At 40.2% G+C, this 20,517-nt stretch overlaps 1 protein-coding gene across 1 annotated transcript in view; it reads right to left on the reverse strand.

Moving 5' to 3' along the window:
* Window positions 1-20,517, reverse strand: part of SORCS1 (sortilin related VPS10 domain containing receptor 1) — a 545,549-nt gene that overhangs the window by 351,236 nt on the left and 173,796 nt on the right. The window contains exon 2 of the mRNA XM_072995575.2: window positions 2,698-2,765. Within this exon, the coding sequence (XP_072851676.2) occupies window positions 2,698-2,765 (68 nt within the window). The remainder of the gene's footprint in view (window positions 1-2,697; window positions 2,766-20,517) is intronic.

Consider the following 20,517-nt stretch of genomic DNA (forward strand, 5'->3'; position numbering starts at 1 on the left):
CAATAATTTAAATACAGTAAAAAAGATAAAACAATTAAAATACAATTAAAATATATACTCTAAAAATTGCCATCATGACCCACAGTTGATATTATTTCAATTAAAAGCCTTCTGAAACAGGAAAGTTTTGACCTGGTGCTGAAATGTCATCAGCGTCAGCGCCAGACAAATCTCAATCGGGAGGATGTTCCATAGTCTTCCATAGTCTGCAGCTGCCAAAAAGGCCCTTTGTCTACAAGCCATCCCTCTTATCTCCTTGAGGGACAGCTCTTTCAAAAGGGCTTCCTGGCTAGACCTTAATTGCCAGGTAGGTTCATACGGAAGGAGGTGGTCCTTCAGGAATCCAGGGCCCAAGCCGTTTAGGGCTTTATATGTCAAAACAAGCACCAGTACATGTGTAACTGTCATGAGACTCCGCTCGCCCAGGTAGGGCTGTAGCTGGTATAATTTCCACAGCTGAAGGAAGGCGCCCCTGGCCACCGAGTCCACCTGGGCTTCCAGAGTTAGACTGGGGTCCAGGAGCCCCCCCAGGCTTTGGACCCTGTCCCTTAGGGGGAGTGTAACCCCACTCAGGGCAGGTAGTATCAACAGGGTCATACTCCCCCTGTCTCTCTCCCGGCAAAGGTCATTGTACAGGGCGACCAAGGCAGTCTCTGTACCAAAACCCGGCGTGAAACCTGATTGAGCATTCAGGAAACCATCTGGATTCATTAGTCTCTGAGGGCAGATCATCTTAATAGATCCCCCACCCTTGTAGAGGGGAGAGGAAGCTAATAGACTAAACTTGACCAGGAAGTGGTCAAGCTAATAGACTTTGACCATGACAATGGGGTCACAACCAGCCCCTCCACATCCATCATCCAGTCCCGTTGAGAAATATATTTATATTTGCGTTATATATCGACTATAGGTCAATATATAAAGCAGCAATTTTTGTTTTTTGTTTTGCTTCATAAATTGTGTTCTACACATTCCAAATGACTTCCCACTTGTAAAAATATCGGGCAAGAGTTACAGTGGCAAGGGGACATATATGGAGTACATATTGTATGGAAAAAAAGAACTTTATACCCAGATAAGGATGTTAATATATTCCATACAAAAAAGAACAGAGAGTTGCTGATTTGGAGAATTTCTGTAAAGAAGTAAATCCTGGTCTGTCTTGTGTTTGCATGAGAGGAACAAGAGTTAAGGAGTTTTTCTCCTCATCAACAAAGATGACAAATAATTTCATGACACTTTTGGTAGAGTTCTGCCATTGGCAAAAATGTCAATTGTACAGATGTGGCCTCCTTTCTGGAAACCTGCATGAATTCCATGAAGTGCTCAAAACTAGGATTCTTTGTTTAATGAAGTGAAGTGCTGGATGGGTTGTTTGCATCTCTCTTTTTTCAGCCACCGTTCCTATACTAGTATGATTTCACAGTCCTATTCAGGAGTTCTGTACGCCTGGGTTAAGTACCCCTCATACATTCAGTACATTCATATGGAATGTATGAAGCAATCATGTGGAATGCATATGGACTAGCCTTTTCCTTTAATAATGAAGGTTGTCCTCTCCTGTTCTCAGCAATAAGCGAGTGGCTTCAGTCAGAAAGATGTGCTTCTTTGTGTGCAGGGTTTCCTTGATGGGATCAGGGGCCCTGGCTGTTCAGGATTCCTGTGGCTGTGAAAGAAACCTGACATACACAGAAGGTGGACAATTCAGTGGCTTAAGTATCTGCTGTGAAGTCAGAGGTTGGGAGTTTGACTCTTCATTGTGATAATGGTTCATTACATTTATTCAATTCTTCAGAAAATCTCTGGCTTATGAATGTGGGATATTGTGCTTCTGTATCCACAGATCATAATGCTGCACAATAGCACAATATCATGCCCACATTGCCAGAAGGAAAAAGGATGCCAAACTTTATATAGCAAAGGGAAACCTGAATATGATGACACCCGGGACAGTGGTCAAGGTGATCTACAGGATACTCTCTTATGCTCACTACCATTCACAAAGTGACACCAAGCAAGGGAAATTCCCAGAAGCTTCCTCCTTTTTCATCAGTTAAGCACTTCTCCCCCAAACACAAAGCAATTGTTAGGGCTGTTTTTCAACAAGTTCTCTAGGTATCTATTGCTTGGAAGATATGGGTGATCATCAAGTACAATGATGAAACCTCTACTTTGGGAGCAGCAGCAATCGACAGGGGCTTATACATCCCAATGATTAGTCACACTCATGAGTGAACTAGCTCTTGTACTGATTACAGATGTATACGGAGAGAGGTGCCTTTGATTTCACATTTCAGGTGTTGGATAATGTTTTGACAGGAAATGAGTGTATTTTGCCCTATAGACTAATTGTATTAGTATGTGTTTTCTATAAAGAATCTTAAAAAAGAGATCATTTGTACTTACTGTTGAGAAATTGGAAGCTAAATGGTAACTTTTAAAAGATTGTAACTATAATGGGCATTAAAGGCTTTGGAACTATGATAGCAACTAAGTGCTTTTGAGAAGTAACTTTCTAAGCTCTGTCAGTCCTAGCAGCACCACATACAGTCAGAAGAACTCAAAATCACCATACCATGAGAACTTCAATCCTTGTAGGTCATAAGAAATCTAATCTAATCTAATCTAATGAAAGGACTATGGCAGAGTATCCAGAGTCAGTAAGGTGGTCATTATTAGTTCAGTTTATCTACATACCTCCACAGTGAGCTTTCCGTGATACTCCCCAGGTTGTAGTCATAGAGCTTTGTCAGAATTAATATCACCTGCAGGCACAAGGAGAAAATCATGGTTAGTCTCTAACAATTAGAATCTCATAGAACTGATATGACCCAAGGGAAGGCTTAGACTGCTGTTAATGGGTGCTTAACATAATTAAATGAATTGCTCAAGCATTTGCTTAACTGATATGGGAAATGTCTGAAGAGACATCCACAGAAATCAGAAATTTTTCAAGACAGTGTCTGCCGTACATGTGGTAACTTCTCTCAGGAGTAAAGGAAAAAGGGCACTTGCTATATCCGTCAAAGCAAATGAAATAAGCAAGCAAACAGCAACAAAAAAAAGAAACACGTCTCTCAGATTTCTGGGATTTGCTGTAAGGATTCAACAGAGACAAGGCTCTCTTAAAGCATGAATAGGCTACATCTTTTGTTTTTGGAGCAGATCTCCGAAGAGTAAATGTTCAATGTCTCATCCTCACTGGCATCTCAAGAAGATTCCTCCATAAAATTCTGAAAGCCTTCAGATGTTTGTCCCTATTGAGGTCTCCATAATTTGAACAAAGCATGTAGAAAACTAGTGTCCTCTCCCCTTGAGAAACTGAGTACACATACACAACAAACACATTGGGCAGCCTGATTGTTAAGGAAGAGGGAAACAATTCAGCCAAGGTGCCCAAGTATTCAACTTCTGTGAAGCTAAGGATTCATTTTCTCAATTTTATAAAAATGTTGTACATGTTTCTTGCAAAATCATCCCAGTTTTATGACAGAATCAAGAGCAACAGACAATCTTGTGGAGTCCTCATGGGCAAGGAGGTGGGTGTTGCCATTCTTCATCCTTGCCTATGAGAACATGACAAGTGAGGATTTACATCCTCCTCTTGGATTTGGCCCTACCTAGAAAAAAAAAAATCTTCAGTGTACAATAGAAGAGAGATTGAAAAAAACACTTGCTAAATCTTCATTTTCATTCAGCTAGTCTTCCTCATCATTAATGAAGTTGCAAGAACCCAAATCCCAAACTTGGTTCCAGACAAGTGTAAGATAAAAAGCTCACATTTTCCCTTCAAGATCTCTGTAATTTATGCAAATATCTCTACCGTCATCGAATCACAGAAAAGTGAAGTTGGAAGAAGCCTTCAAAGGCCATCAAGTCCAAACCCCTGCTGAATGCAGGAATACAATCAAAGCATATCTGCCAGGTGATTATCCAAGTTTTTCTTCAATGCCTCCAGTTCTGGAGCACTCACCAACTCCAGAGGTAACTAGTTCCACTGTCGTACTGCTCTAACAGGAAGTTTTTTTCTGATATTCAACTGAAATGTGGCTTCTTTTAACTTGAACCCATTGTTATGTGTCCTGCACTCTGGGATGATTGAGAACAGATCTTGCCCTTCCTCTGTATTTGAAATATTTGAAAAGTGCTATCATATCACCCCCTCAGCATTCTTTTCTCAAGGCTAAACATGCCCAGTTGTTTCAGCCTTTCTTCATAAGGTTTGGTTTCCAGCCCCCTGATCATCCTTGTCGCCCTCCTCTGAACTTGTTCCAATTTGTTAGCATCCTTTTTGAAGTGTGGTGTCCAGAACTGGACACAATATTCAAGGTGAGGCCTAACCAGTTGTGGTGTTTACCCTGTGGCCCCTGCTTATTTCACCAATCACAGGGCTCACAGGAGTTACCCAAGACACCCTTTAACACACTGCCACCAGTTGATCTCTTTATCAACCTATATTTCCTATGAAAGACTGAGGTCCATTCAGTACTGAACTTTTAAACAGAAACAGGTTTATTGATTACAAGTTGTTTTAGGACTAGTTCTTAAGCACATTCTTAAAGTTATACAGAGCTTCAGTATTTTACTTTAATCTCTTCTATCTTAATTAATACAGGTCACACACTGACTAATCACTCCTTAAACACACTCTCTGCCTGAAACCCCCAAACTCTTTCTCTCCTCTCTGTCTCTGACTAGAACTGACTAGACTCTGACTCACCCCTCCCTTCTACTTTCTCTGGCTCTGTCTCCCAACAGCTCTCATTGGTACATGCAAATAATCTCCTACCTGAGCCAAAGCAGGGTGATTGCTACACCAATGCTGAATAGAGAGGGACTAGCACCTTGCGGGATTTGGAAACTATACTTCTATTAATGCAGCCTAAAATAGCATTTGTCTTTCTGTAGGCACATCACACTGTTGGCTCATATTTAGCTTGTGATCTATGACAATTCCAAGATACCTCTCAAATGTACTTTTGTGAGCCAGGTATCCCCCATCTTGTAACTGTGCAATTGGTTTCTTTGCTCTCCCATTTTCGATGTCAGGCTGGCTGGTCTGTAGTTCCCAAGTTCCTCTTTTTTGCCCTTTTTGAAGATACGGACAACATTAGCTCTCCTCTGGCACCTCCCTCATTTCCCCTGTTTTCCTTCTCTTTGAGAAGCAAAAGACACACATGTCATGCACAAGAAGATTTGAAGAGTTTTAAGAAAGTTACATGCTTCATCTTTCTAAGAAATCAGAACCGTTCTAGCTCTGAGCAATTTGTGCTAGGGCTGTGCATGGGACCTCCAGTTTGATTTTGAGGCCAGTTCTGCACTTCAGGATGTACCCCTAGGCAACTACAAACTTTCCTATTTCAAAAGACAAGCACAGTTCTTAAACAACATATAAAATTGGTTAAGTATTCAATTTTTCCCATTCATTCTCTCACCTGCTCCCCACCCTGGCTGAGTCTCAGGAGAAGGACAAGTAGGAGGAGAAGGAAGGCAATGTCATCAGCTTTCTCCCCATAGTTTTTTCCTGCCTGCGCAACCCAACCAGCCCTTGGCTACCCTGTGAATAATGCCTAGTCCCAAAGGTCCTCATCCCAAGGCATTATGAAGAGAGGTGGCAAGAAAAAAAATCACCTGTGCACAGGTCATTTCTATGACTGTTCCTCAACATATTCTTATAGCCAGCTGGAGCAAAGACGGACTATGCAGGTTGGTGAGTTGTAGTGGGGAGCAAATTGAGTCACAGTTGCTGGGAGCCTGTGCCAGCCTCAATTTCCTCTTCCATATCCACCTCTTCCTGCCATAAACATTGCATTGAGCCATGCATGGCACACAACACTAGTAGCACTTCCCTTCTTGCCTCAGGAAGCAGGAGGCCATTTATCAGCATTGCTTGCAAGGACTGTAACTGGAGAGAGATGGGGAAATTCTTGCCTGAAAATGCATGTTAGAGCTGCCAGTAAGCAAAACCCAGCTCAAATCCATTTTCTTCACTCATGCAATCGTATTTGCCCACAGCCTGGATTGTTCCCACTCATTTTAGACATCCAAAACATAATATCAGTCCAAAGTCTCAAATCACTCTGCTTTGCTCTAAAACTGAATCTGACCAGTGCACTTCCATCAGCATAAAAATATCTGCCTACACAACATACAAGTGTGCATTTTTTGTTTTGCTTGCAAAGTGAGCTTTTTCAAACATCAACAAGGAGGTTGTTTCTTTTAAGGCGGTTCTGGCCACGTTAAGTCAAATTTCCTGACTCATTTTGGCATGTGTAAATGCCTGTGTTTGTGGAGGTCTGTGAAAGAGGTACCAAGTACAAGCAGTTTTGGACCACAGAATACCCCGCACTCCAAACTCTTGCTTTAAAAAAAAATCTATTGCTATTTTATTGTTGCATTGATCGAGCACTACGTCAGTTCAAAACTTATTAAAAAAAATTATTAAAAAGCAAGGAGACTGTGAACAGGTGAGGAGTCTGGGGACCACCACAGCGGCATTAAAATTCCTGATTCTAGCTCCCTCAGCCACTTCCTAGAAACTCCCCCCCCCCCACTGGAACATGGACGGTGCCCTCCCTCTCAGCTCTGTGAAGCTCCTGGCTGCTGCAGAAAGTGGGTTGGCTGGAATGAGAAGGGGTTGCTACTGTCTACCCACCCTCCTTGTCTGGTCTGAGAGAAACATTCAGCAAGTGGAAGGCTGGGAAACACTCCCCTCCCTGTCTACTTACAATATAGAGGCATTTTTACAGGTACAGTTTACATGAGGATGTGCACACACCAACACAAAAGCCATGTGTTATCAATTCTTTTTAAAAAAACAGCTCCTGATTGTTTCAACAGTGTAGTTGTGCCCATATGTATACAGTCAGAATGTTTGTATATGTCGAAGTATCAGAATATATTTTTTTTAAAGTCTGCACTTCAACATATGAGGTCACTTTAATTTGCTTAATTTTTTGCTTAATTCCATTTTTTGTTAGCAAATCTTTACCTTTTAGGGGATCTTTTGGGATTGCAGCTTGCTTTGTATCTCATGAGTCTCCCTAAGGTTTTATCTATGTTTACAGGAACCTGCTTCTTGGTCTAGGAAGCTAACACATTCTTTTCCATCTTCCCAACACTTATTAATCTTTAAGCAAAATTGGGAACTTAGTTTTCTCTTCCTTAATACTTGTTTATATAAAGTAGTCTTTGGCTTCCTCTAATTGCTTGCATATCTTTTATATCGTAGGCCTGGGTGTATTTCTTGCTTATCAGCTATAAATTTGAAATATATGTTCATACCTGATTTCATTGAAAAAGCTTTCCTGGTCTAGCCTCCCCACTTTCTAGAGATTTTGAAGAACAAGGTTTGCAAACGAGGGCTCAATTAATACAGGCTAAAATTATATAAACCACTTTCCCCCAGCTATTTTTATTTTTATTTTTCATTGCATCGCACTCATGTTGAAACTGTGATCAAGCTCTATTTCATATGTAATTCTGCCAGACCAGATAGTGCTATTTTGTATGTGTGGATTTCATTCCCTCTAACCATGATTCAAGGGATTCTCTCTTTTTTTTTCTTGTCATTTTTGGCTGAGTTTTCCATTCAATCAGCTTCATTTTGAATGTTATTTCTGTTTCCAGATGTATAAGCTGTTCATATCAGCTTCATGCCATCTGCAATTCTGATAACAATGCCCTTCAGCCATCCATCTGAGTCATTGATAACATGGTTGGAAAGAACCAGTCCTCAAACAAAGCACCCTACTAGCGATCCACACAACAGTACTGTCATACCCCACATTTAAAGTATATTCTAACCAATGTGTCATGATGTTTTGCTCATGCTCTGCTAAAATCATGACAAATTATATCTACAGAATTCTCACAATTTAATAAACTAGTAACCCAACTGGGAATGGGATAAAATTAATCTGGCAGGGTATATTTTTCCCCTTGACAGATCTATGCTGCCTTCTACAGATCACTGTATTATTATCAAGGTGCTTTCAAATTAATTCCTGTATCGTCTATCCTACTATCTTTCTTGTCATCAAAGTCTGTCTGATTGGTCTGCAACTCTCTGTTATCTTTTTTTTCTGTACTCTTCGAAGACTGGGACAGCTTTTGCCCATCTACAGCTTTGTGGAGCCTTATCAGTTCACCAGGAGTTTTCAGCCACAGGTTTTCGGAACAAGTCAGCAAGTTCCCTTAGTATCACATGATGCAATTCATCTGGCCTGAAAAGATTTGGAGGTAATTTATTTTATTCTACTTTTTTATTTACTACATTTCTATCCTACTGCTTCCTCCAACAAGCTATTTCTTGACTCCAAGATGGACTTTAAAAAGTCATTCCTGATCCATCCATGCTCTGTATGCACTACTGCATACAGTTTCTGTCTGCAGAAAAGACAAAACAAAGCAAAAGTTGCATAATTCTGCCTGCACTTTATCCGTAGTTCACAAAGAATACAAAGAACATTTCATCCATACTTCCCTGCACATAGATCAATGTCTCCTAGTAGTCCTAAGCCTACAGGTTCTGCCGAGTAGAATTTCTGTGACGGGTCTGTAAAACAACTCCCCAAGTGCCAATAGGGGAATGCAACCAAAGTGTGAGATGTGGACTGTTGTTGTTGTTGTTGTTGATGATGATGATGATGATGATGATGATGATGACGACGACGCCCTACTGTACTACTTCCAGGATTAGCCCTGTCATCAAGATGAGTGACAGCGCTACCTTATTTAATTAATTTATTTACTTATTTATTAATTTATTTAATTTAGTTATTTGTTTAATTCTAGGCCACCTTTCTCCTGATAAGAAATGGCAAATTGTCAGGAGAAGCTATCTTAACTATTCTCTTCTCTTTGCCAACACATGAAGTTCTTCTCCCAACCTTTCCTTGCTAGACATATGCTTTCCTTGCCATTTGTCTGCCTGTTGGCTTGCCTGCACTTGGAAGTGGCAAGTGCTGGACAGACAGAACAACTGGTGGCCCTTTGTGCAGAGCTAGTGGTTTGGATCTCTGTGCTAAGAATGCTTTATGCAGTTGGAGCCCCACTCCAACCTTGCAAGGCACAAGCAAGTATGCATTGGTCTTGGTGGTGCCTTTTTGCAAGGGAGTAAAGAAGTGGCATGTGCTGTAATCAGGGGCAGGGGAAGCAAGACAGCAGTGGCAGTGGTGTAGGAAGAAGGTGGGATCAGTTGTGGGAAGGATGGAGTAATCATGGTTGCCAGTGATTAGTTCAGATTGTATGTGAAAATATTTTACTTTTAAATCCTCCAATATTAAAAAAATCTTTCTAAAATGTATTCCTTTTAGCAGATTATGTCTTACTTAAAATCACCTTTCTGCTTCCAGGAGACTCTACCATGCTATTGGTACGTTTCCCCCCCCCCAACTCACACACATGTGATAGTGGTTTGAGAGCTTACGGAGGATGCTGCATGAAAAATCATTCAGGCAAGGCAGTAGTCATGCAATCCTGGTGATTTTTTTGGCCACACTACTGTAAAACGGCCCTAAAATAAGGAAGCAGTGACAAAGGCACACCTGCAACCGTGGATTGTGTTTTTAAATAATCTTTTTATGGGAGGTTTTGTTAAGCTACTTTGCAGGTTAACAGGTTCAGTTGCTGACAGGCTCCTCAATTCCTGCTACAGATGGATGAAAGACCTGGCACACGGCTAGCTTGACTTCATTATTTAGTTTACTGTGGTCTTGTATCAGGAGAGCAACTACCAGAAATGCTTCATGTGCAAAATGCCCCTCCCTTCCTCGTTTTCGTAGTGGGGGATTTATAGGCCTATTCAAGGAGCGGAGCGGCAACATAATTCTGTATCTTCAACTAACAGCCGCCCTGCTGCCACTGATAAGCTTTCCTGGGAGGGTGGTGATTGAAATGTAGCACTTTCCAAACCTTAATTGGCATGTGTGTTTGTCAGGCATATGCCCCCGCTGTGGGAATGCCATCTGACAGGGTGGCAGGCAGCCTGACACCTTGCACAAGTTCAGGTTTTCTTTAAAGAAGTGAAATTAAAATGAGAGTGAGTCATCAACTTTTTGGAGATCAGGGTTTGGGAAAATGGGAGAGCAGGATGCTTGGCAGTTATTAGTCCTTCATCTCTGCTCTGCAGGACCACATGCTCGGCACCCTATTGTTTCAGCTACCATTATGCCAAGAAACGCATACAAACCAATCATTTGTTACGATTTATTTACCCCACCACATGGCTCCATGAATTGTCCAGACAAAAACAGCTACAGAAGTCTTTTCATGATAAAGCAAGAAACAAACAAAAACCCTAACAATAAACTAGATCTACTGCATTAAGTTAACTTTAATTAGTTTAAAATCAGCATCAAATCTAATCAGCTAACAAGTTCTGAAAGACCATAAATCTCAAAAGATTTTTGTAGAAAGAAAGACTAAAGAATATGGGTTCAGTCATCTTAGATGCAGTTTCATTACCACTCAAGACTCAGATTCATGGGCCTCAATGTACTCTTGTATTCAGCCCTGGATCTCAATGTCCATGTGTCGGTAATGACCCAGAATACTCTTTGAGAGCAGGGCACAATTTTCATAGATTCTGAAAAATATCAGATTTGGCTATATAAGTATGATCAAGTTTGGACTCTTTTTGTAATCCCCTTTATTTGGAGCATCCATTGAAAGCTATTTAGAAACCTCACCTGGTTCAGAATGCTGTAGCCATTTATAGACTGTGAACTGCAGATACAAAGTGTTATGACCTATGAAGTTCTACCCAAATTCGAATCAGATTATCTGAAAAATGGTGTCCTCTTAAAAAAAACTGCACAGCTTTTGTTCTTTTTTCCTGAAAAATTCCTCATATTTTAAAACCTATGGTGCAGATAGACATAAGAGGGTCCTCTCCATGGTAAAGACAGCTGTGCTTATTCTTATAATAAATAAAGATCATCGAATCCAGCCCCTCTCAAGGAAGTACAGTGGAGAATTGAACTCTGAACCTCTGATTCCACAGTCAGATAACTAAACAACTGATCTATCCAGCAATTCTGTCCTTATAAGAAGTTGGATGCCAACTGCTCAGAGGGTCACTCAACTTATCCAATGTAAATATGGTTTGTGTTAACAAGTTCTGTAGAGGCTGGAAATTGAATTTGTGCAGTAAATCTACTGTGAGTTTTAATATGAACTTTTCTGGTGCTAGGCAAGCTATTCAGCCTCTTTTGGAGATAGCTTTCAGTACTTGGATAGCTTCTGTGAAGTTCAAGCTAAAGCTTGAAATAGATTCACCAACTATTCAACCAAAGCAACTTCCGCAGAGTGTCTGTTCCTCAGAGCAACTGTAGAAGGTTCTGAAGTCTGAGGCAGCTCTTGGAACATATACTTTTGGGAACTATAGTTCTCAGAATCCCCTCTTTAATGGGGAGATTGATTGTAATTGGGAGAACTTTTAAAAGCCATTTAAAAACTCGGCTCTTTAGGCAGGCCTTCCCTCCAGTCAATTAATTGATCTTTGTTTCTCAATTATCCCATCTTGATAATCTATATATGCATCAGTTAGTAGGATTTATCATTCTGTATGTTATTGTATTGTATTTTATCACTCATGTAAGTCGCCCCGAGTAGACTTTGTCTAGAGGGGCGGGGTATAAGTCCAAATAAAGTAAAAGTAAAGTAAAGTAAACTTTTTTTCCCAAGCTTTGCTCTGCAAGCCACAACCAGTCAGAGATGTCACTTCTCACAAAGCTACAGCTTTTCCAAATGGCTCCTGGCTGCTTATTGGGATCTACTGTATGCTCAATTCAGTGGCACTCACTCCTAGGTACTTTCAGGGTTCGTACATAGGTAGCAAAATGCTATAATCTAAATAATATGAGTAGCCCCGTGTCTCCTTTTTAAACCATTCATTTAATTTCATAACACCCTTTTTAATTTATTATTGTGCCAAAACCCCTCCTTTCCAATTCTTTTTTTCCCCTCAGACACAAAGAACATATTTTTGATATCCAGGCAAATTTACAAAGTGGATAGCAAATTGCATATTTATGTTGAAAGGCTCTCTCATTTTGTATGTTGTTTCTAAAAACTGATGTAAACTCATCTTATTTAATATTTATTCCTCTGTTCTTGTTTTCATTTCTTGCTGCTTAGACTGTAAAAGGTTACTTTACATTATATTTATTTTTGCACCGGACTGTTGCTATCTAGATCTAAAGATTCTAATGAACAATGACATGCATATTATGTTGTTCTAAATGTCAGAATATGGTCTGGAAAGCAGTGTGGTAATAACATGAAAAATGCACTACCCCACCCTGCCTTTCATTCTTCCTCTTTTGTCTCTCTTCTCCTAACCCAAGTTACTTTAGCAATCAACACAAATTGGAAACAAGAAGAGAAAAATAACAAAAAGGAAGAAGGAAACATCAGCAGGGAGAGCAGCCTAATGCAGAAAGTGTGAATTTAATTTCACAAATGACCTTTCCATAAATTATGGCAAGAAACTGATTTTGGAGTATTTCAGCTTTGCTTACCCCTTTGGTTTGGGGTATTTTACCATTTCACCTTTGGAAGAGCTTATGCATAGGTGTTGTGGAAATGGAGGAGAAGAGGAAAAAGGAAAGACATATGCACCAAAATAAAAGACATTCATCCTTTTTTTCCCTTCAGCCTCAGTTGATGATAGACTTAGCATTCAATCTTATGCGCAGTTACTCAGCGGTGAGTTCTATTGGACATAATCTCATTGAGTAGTGGTGGAAAGGCAAAATTGGTCCTTAAATACCCTATTACGGTCATTATAAGTTAGATGCAACATGACAGCATGTAACATAGTATTCAGGTCTACAGTCAAATTTATCATAATTTGCTGAGGAGGAAAGTGGAAGGAGAAGGGCTGATACCAGCATAGAGTAACACAGAGAGGCAACCTCTCAAACTTTGTGCAATATGAGGCATCTTACTATAGAGTATATAGCAATACTTTAGCTTTGGCAGCAGCACGTGGTTAGGCTTTACTGTGTCCATGAGAAATATGCAAATTTTCTATTGTATTAGGCAAATAAGAAAGAACAAGCACTCTTAAGAACCTCAACTTTCAATTGCAGTAACTATAGGATACAAAACTACTAACCTGTCTGCCAGTTAGTGTACTCACACATTCAGAACTGCAGGGTTCCTCTGTGAGACTTACCATATTTTTCGCACCATAAGACACACTTTTCCCCCACAAAACAGGGGGGTGGAAAGTCTGTGCGTCTTATGGAGCGAAGAAAACAGATTATATTTTCCTGTTTTCTTCTCCTAAAAATTGGTGCGTCTTATAGAAAGGTGCGTCTTACGGAGCGAAAAATACGGTACATGCATTTCCCATGTGAAAGCCCCTTTTCTTCCTGAGCATGTATGCATACACATTCACATGCTCCGAATTATTACTTGACTACAACTATCAGAAGGGAGGGAGGAATCAATGAGGAGAGAAGGGAGAAACTGCCGTCCAGAGACCAATCCCACCCTTCTTCTTTCACAGCTTGTGAAATGTGAAGGCAATGGCAGCTGCCAGAGGTTTCCCACTACACCCACCCACCCATACTTCTATCCTATTCCTTCCTGCTGTTCCCATGCTCAACAATAGGACACTGCAAAAAAACCTACACACAAACTGTGGGGGATTTGGGTGAGGGAGACAGAGAAAAGCAAATTTTTCCAAGCAGCTTGATGAGTGAGTTACAGGATGGATGTTTTCCCGAGTTTTGGTTAACATCTATCTGTGTACAGACAAAGATTGGGGTGCAGAAAGCCAAGGGATCCCCAAACCAGCTTAAGCAAGCAAGGAGGCAGACAGGCATGCAAGTGAGAGGGCAAGATGACTCCCACTGCCTTGGATAGAGCATGAGGCAGAACAAGATTCCTTCCCCACCCACAGGGGAAAACAGTGATACATAGCTGTACAACCCTAGGATGCCCCCAGAAGAAGGGGATGGTAAACCACTTCCCAGTACTTTCTACGGGAAAACCCAGAAAAAGGGTTGCCATAAGTCAGGATTGACTTAATGGTACATGATACATACAGACATATATATTCACCTGGCGATGGGGCCACCTTCCAGGGATGTGTGTGAACTACTAGCACTTTTCTAAAGCCAGAGTCCCCCATGGTCCCTTCCTTTCGGCTGTGTCAGATCTCTCACTCTCTCTCTCTCTATCCCCTCTTCTCAAGGAGTTCTGACAAATCTTCCAACTGGCCCCTCTTTCCAAACTACCTTCAATTCATGTCTCATAGGTGTATGTGTGTCTTTATATATAACAAAATACTGCAACTTTGTGGCCATGAATTTTAAATTATGAATTGATCTGCCTTGGCTGAAAGGCAAGGATAAGTAATGGAATGGAATGAGATGAAATGAATTACATGAGCAGAACTTTATTTGATGTTCCTAGAAGGTTCATACTTATTTCTGCTAAATATCCAAAATGTCTGACTGGTTCACACAACTTTCAGAAACTTGGATACCTTAGCAAGACAATAAAGTGTCACCATATTGAATTCCAAAGTTAATAGCTTGGCTAAACTTCTCTGACACTAATGCTCCTTTTCTTTGGCAGCTATACTGACCACTTCTACACACTGCCACTTACCTAGAAAGATTAGTCACTATAACCCTATTCATTTTCCCTCTGCTTTGGAAGAGGTTGTAACTGTGCCAAGGAACAGAAGGAGCCACATTTTAAGGTATGAAAGGAAAGAAAACACAGGAGCCTCTTAGCAAGGGACAATTCTGGTGCAGCTTTTTAGGACCTGCCATGTTCTGAAAAAGGAGATATCTGTTGGCATCAAGCCCTGTGGTACCAAAATTCTGGGATTTGATTCATAAATCAAAAGAATAAGATAAGGATCAAAAATTGAAAGTTACTTTTCAATTACCATCTCCAAACTCTCCCTGACTGAGGGGATTCCAGACTGTAATAAAGATCTCTGAACTCTATTAGGCCCAGACATCCAACTCATGCCTGATCTTTTCTACAATCATTCCTTTTGCATTTGGGACAGGATGATGTATAGTCAGTGGTTTATCTGCTTTCACAACTATATTATATTGAGAAATTGTTGGTTCACAGCTATTTCAAACCTCCTCATGGAAAACAAAATACTCCATGACCACAGACAATAAAGTAACAAAATCGCTACATCTAAGAATATTTCAGCATTTTTCTGCTGCCAGACTTCCTAGCTACAAATCATTTATACACAAACGCACACACATACACACCAATAAAGATGCAAAAGTCAAGCAAACAGCTTTTATTGCTCCATGCGAGGAGTTCAGCTAAGAGAGGAGAATAAATCAATCCAGTAAAAAGCCATGCTTCTGCTATAATTCCAAACTATTCTATTTTTCTAAATCTATAACCTTTGAATGGGATTCTGGACTACATAGGCCTCCAGGCAAAGTAGGTGAAGTGTGCCTCCACAAGGTAGACACTTGGTGGCTCTCTTGGTCATTTCCACAAACCTTGCCAAGACTAGAGCAGGAGGAAACATGGCCCTCTGGTTAGGGCACAAAGATTAGTTCCCTGACTAGAAGCAAAACCAGCTAATGGTCCTCAGTATACAATGAAAGCTGTAACTAGCATTAAGCAAATAGAGTTTTGTTCCGTGTCACCATGTCACTGAAACCTAGAGAGGAATCTACTGGAGAGTATTAGAAAAAAAATGTTTTTGTCCGTGTATAAAACAACACGTTTTCCTAAAATAATTAGAGGAAAAATTGAGGGTCATTTTATACATGGAAGGCAGCAGGAGGCGGAGACTGAGGCAAAGAAGCAGCCACGCTCGGCCAGCTCTCACTGCTGCCCATTGAATGTTGCCGCCGCCACCACCCTATCCCCCCCTCCAGCGATCATCTCCTTGTGATTGGGTTGCAGCGGCAGCAGTCAATGGGCAGCAGAAAGAGGCAGTCGAGCCCAGCTGCTTCTTTGCCTCAGTCTCTGCCTCCCACTGCTGCTGCCTCTGCTGCTGGAGCCCTTTGCCCACCGCTTTTCTCTTCCTTTTGCTAAGCTCCATGGCTTCACAAAAGGCAGAGAAAAGTGGCGGTCAAAGTGATCAGGGATCAAATTTTCTAATTTGAGGCTAGAAAAGGGGAGGTCAACTTATACATTGGGTAGTCTTATAAAAGGAAAAATGCAGCACATGCAAACACCTCCTGGCCATATTCCCTTTCCTTAAACAAATAAACTAACTATTTTTTATGGTGGCGACTTCACATTCTTCTCCTCCCTCTTCATCGAGAACTCATTTTCACGTTTCATGACAGAGTGAGTAGGAGATGGTGCTGCCTGCCCCGGTGCCAAAAATGGCTAACTACAGCGCTGTTGTAGCGAATATGTGAATCAGGAACCAGACTTCTTTTATTATTATTATTATTATTATTATTATTATTATTATTATTATTATTATTATTATTATTATTATTATTATTATTATTATTATTAGTAGTAGTAGTAGTAGTAGTAGTAGTAGTAGTAGTAGTAGTAGTAGTAGTAGTAGTAGTAGCAGCAGCAGCAGCAGTAGTAGTAGTATTGTATTAGTATTAGTAGTATTAGTATTATTAGTATTAGTATTAGTATTATTAGTATTATTAGTATTATTAGTATTAGTATTAGTATTTATTTATTTATTTATTTATTTATTTATTTATTTATTTATTTATTTACTTTAATTTAATTTATATGCCGCCCACACTACCCAAAGGTCTCTGGGTGGCTTACAGCATTTAAAATACAATAAAGATATGTAACAATTAAAATACAATTAAAAAATATATAAAATTGCCATCAGACCCACAGCTAATATTATTTCAGTTAAAAGCCTTCTGGAACAGGAAGGTTTCGACCTGGCACCAAAATGTCATCAGTGTCGGCGCCAGACGAATCTCAGTCGGGAGGGCATTCCATAGTCTGGGGGCAGCTGCCGAAAAGGCCCTTTGTCTACAAGCCGTCCCTCTTACCTCCTTGAGGGACGGTTCTTTCAAAAGGGCCCCCTGGCTAGATCTTAACTGCTGGGTAGGCTCATATGGAAGGAGGTGGTCCTTCAGGTATCCAGGGCCCAAGCCGTTTAGGGCTTTATATGTCAAAACAAGTATACTTGTCCAAAAAGTTGGCCATCAGTGGCTCATCACAGGAAATAGAGGGGCTATCATGACAGATTCCCTCCCTAGTTAGTACCATATGTTTAGCCATTTAACTGTGTGTGGCTGGCAGAACAAGTAATGAAAAAAGTTCTGAAAAAAATTAGGAGGTGTCCTAATTCAGTATTCATGCCGATACTGAACACTGAAAATTACTCTGCCTAACATTCCAGAAGATGCACCAGATGATGATTTGGCCCTTTCACTGGGTTATGACAAAACACACTGCTTATTTTAGCCTATTTCTCATAGTCATACAAAGGAGACCTATTCTATGGGGTAAGTCCAACCAATTTTCTCAACCAAAGTAGACTGATAGACCTTTTAGCCCCACTGATCTATAAAGGAGGCCCACAGGTTAACACTTAGAAAACATCAGACTCAAAGAGTCTGCTCTAGTTCAGATTAACAGCTGGATTTAGTCCTATTAGTCAATTTTATTAAAATGTAAACATGTTGCCCAGGGAAGATTGAACAGCAGTGGTCCATTTGTTTGCATCATTGTTCCTAAACTTTTAGCATCACATTCCCATTTTTATTTCTGAGCAAAGTCCATGTTTTCCTGCCTTCTTTCTCATCTCCCAATCCCCTTTAAACAAAACAAAACAAAAAATTCAGTTGTGATTTCAAATTCAAAACAGACACTAAAATTTAATTACAATGTTATTATAGACTTTAAACAATCACGAATTGTTTTCTTTGTAATAAAAAAGCTAATAAAAATGGAATTATCTTAAGAAATAGCAGAAAGACAGCAAATTTATGGTGAAGGAGGAGATGGCATCTCATAGTCTGCAACACAACCCCGCCCTCAAATTTCTTCATTCTTTCTGGTGGTCTATGCAAATGTTCTCTGGTGGTTTGGTACTGAATCTTTGTTATATCTGAACTGTCTTTTGTTATGCAAGCTGCATTTTCACACCTTTTACGTTTATTTTTTCAGATATATTCCATTATGTGATAGCACTGGAACACCAAATACGAGTCACTGTGGGCAGTACAATGTCATCAACTTCATGGACATGCTACCTTTCAGTACTCAGAAAGACACACATAGGCTATAGGCACCCTTCTGGTCATGGCACAAACATGACATCAACAAGTAAAAAAGAAGAAAATCAGGAGGGAGAGGAAGACAAACCCTAGAGCACTAATTCTAACCTAGCTACTCAACGTTCCTATATAAAAAATGCAGTCATGCAGGCACCAAATAATTTATAGTTTAGTAAACTAAGCTTGAGAAGAAGAGGGAGCAAATTCTTGATCACCAATCTGCCTAGCAGTAACAAGGCAAGTCTTTCATTTAACCCTGGGGCTGTGCAAAATGGGTGAGTGACTGGCTACAAGGAGCTATACAGTACAAATGACCTCAGGCTGAGCCATGTCCAGCATCTGAATGGTTGGTGCATTCAGGAGAACTCTTGGGCATTCTTTGGTGGGTCAACCTCTCCTTCTTCTTTGGAACCAGCTGAGTCTTCCTGGATATTGTGCATTACCTTCAATTACCCCTTCCTTCTCTGGAATCAGGGCACATATTTTCTTTTAAAAAATAAACTAGAATTTCTGGACTGAACACAAATGATCAGTGGGATGTGCTCCACCCCAGAGATGACCACTCACTACTTGCTCTGCCATGCATCCACCTCCAAATTTCACAAACAGGAAGCATCTTTTAGATGGCAAAAAGTACAACACTGTTGCTACTGTTTTGTGTGGGAGTGCTTTTTAAAAAGTGTTCTCTGTGACTAACATGCAGCATTCATTAATTCATAAGTCATTGTTACTGTGGGAAGTAGCTGGACGGCACATAACCCAATACTTAGAATCCTAGCTACAGGCTACAGTAGTACAAGGTTATCACTATTTTAGCCATTGTACAAAGGAGAATAAGCAAACAAGGCAAAGAAGGAAAGGTTAGTCCAAAATACCTTCCTTGGAAATTGAACCATTTGGTGTGGGCAGGGAGATAACTAAAACATAAAATGCAAGTTTCCAGAATCACAAACTAGGATTAATGTGATATATATACACGAACACCTAGCAGTCAGCTTATTCTGAGGCTTGACAAGGCACATAAAAGTGAAAATTAGCATGCAATGAATAATTAATTTTGTGCTTTACTGATGTTTAAACAAATGACTTCCCTCAAAAAGATGTGCATTCAAGCAATAAATCACTGTTTAACTCCTTGTCAGGAAGAGAAAGATACCGCTTGACAGAATTATTGCACTGAGCTGTATGGTCATGAGGTAAATCACAACATAGATAGAGGGTAAGGTGTTCTTGAATAATTGGCCAGCATCAGGGTTAGAGGGAACAACAATCCTTCCTTAAATATGTTGTGGAGTGCAGAACAAGTGAGGAGGGAGTTTACAGGGGACAACATTTTAGTTTTGTTACATGAACTTCGCTAGAATTTTCTAAAATGTGAGTTACTATTTAATAATTTGAGGCAACTGTCAATTACTGAAGGAAAGCTTTACCTTTCCAGAGTACAAAAAATCATGTTCTGTCGGATTAGTGAGAGGTGGTTCACTTGCTTACTGTTTTTCAGCATCTTGCAGACTTCTATCTTCTTCAGATGCATGGAGTACAGCCTCCATGGACAGTTATACGGTATATATAAATGTGGGCATAATACATACAAACATGATGTGTGTGTACCCCTAAGACTGTCTGTTTAGGCTGTGCAGCATGCATCTGAAGAAGTGGGGTACACTCCATGAAAACATGTGCCAAATAAGACCTGTTAGCCTTTAAGGGGCCACAAGACTCTCTTGTTTTGTTGCAACAAATTAATGCACTATTTCCTTGGATATGGTTCTTCTTTTGTTACTCTCTAAGCAGAGGAAAAGCAAAAAAAGACTTGAAGGCACTTTAGTATTTTATGGTTGCTGCTGTGTTGCTGGATTAGAAGCATGGGAGACGTTGTTTGTAACAATCTGCCATCGTTTTGTGGTTGTTCTGTTTATGTGTGTGCATGTGGTTTGCCTTTTCAGAGGGAAGGGACACTAGTTTTGCACACATGTTGTGCAAATTCTAGAGACCTTTACAAGGAAAAAATCTGTCAGTGACTTGTTCTTGCCTTGAGGCAAGGACTATCATAGAGGCTGAAAATTCCTTGCTGATATGTCTTATCTGGTGGACACATGAGAATGAAGAACATAGCCAGCTTTCTTTACATTCCTAGGGAAACTCAAGAGAATGTCCCTCCTTGACAGGTACTTGATGATCTATAGGGTCCCTTCCCCTTCCAGCTATGCAGTTTGGAGATTACTTTTATTACAATATTTACTAATAGAGTTACTCAATTCATGTTCCCTATATTCTCCTCTCCATC

The sequence above is a fragment of the Pogona vitticeps genome, chromosome 3 (assembly GCF_051106095.1).
Source record: "Pogona vitticeps strain Pit_001003342236 chromosome 3, PviZW2.1, whole genome shotgun sequence".
NCBI lineage: Eukaryota > Metazoa > Chordata > Lepidosauria > Squamata > Agamidae > Pogona > Pogona vitticeps.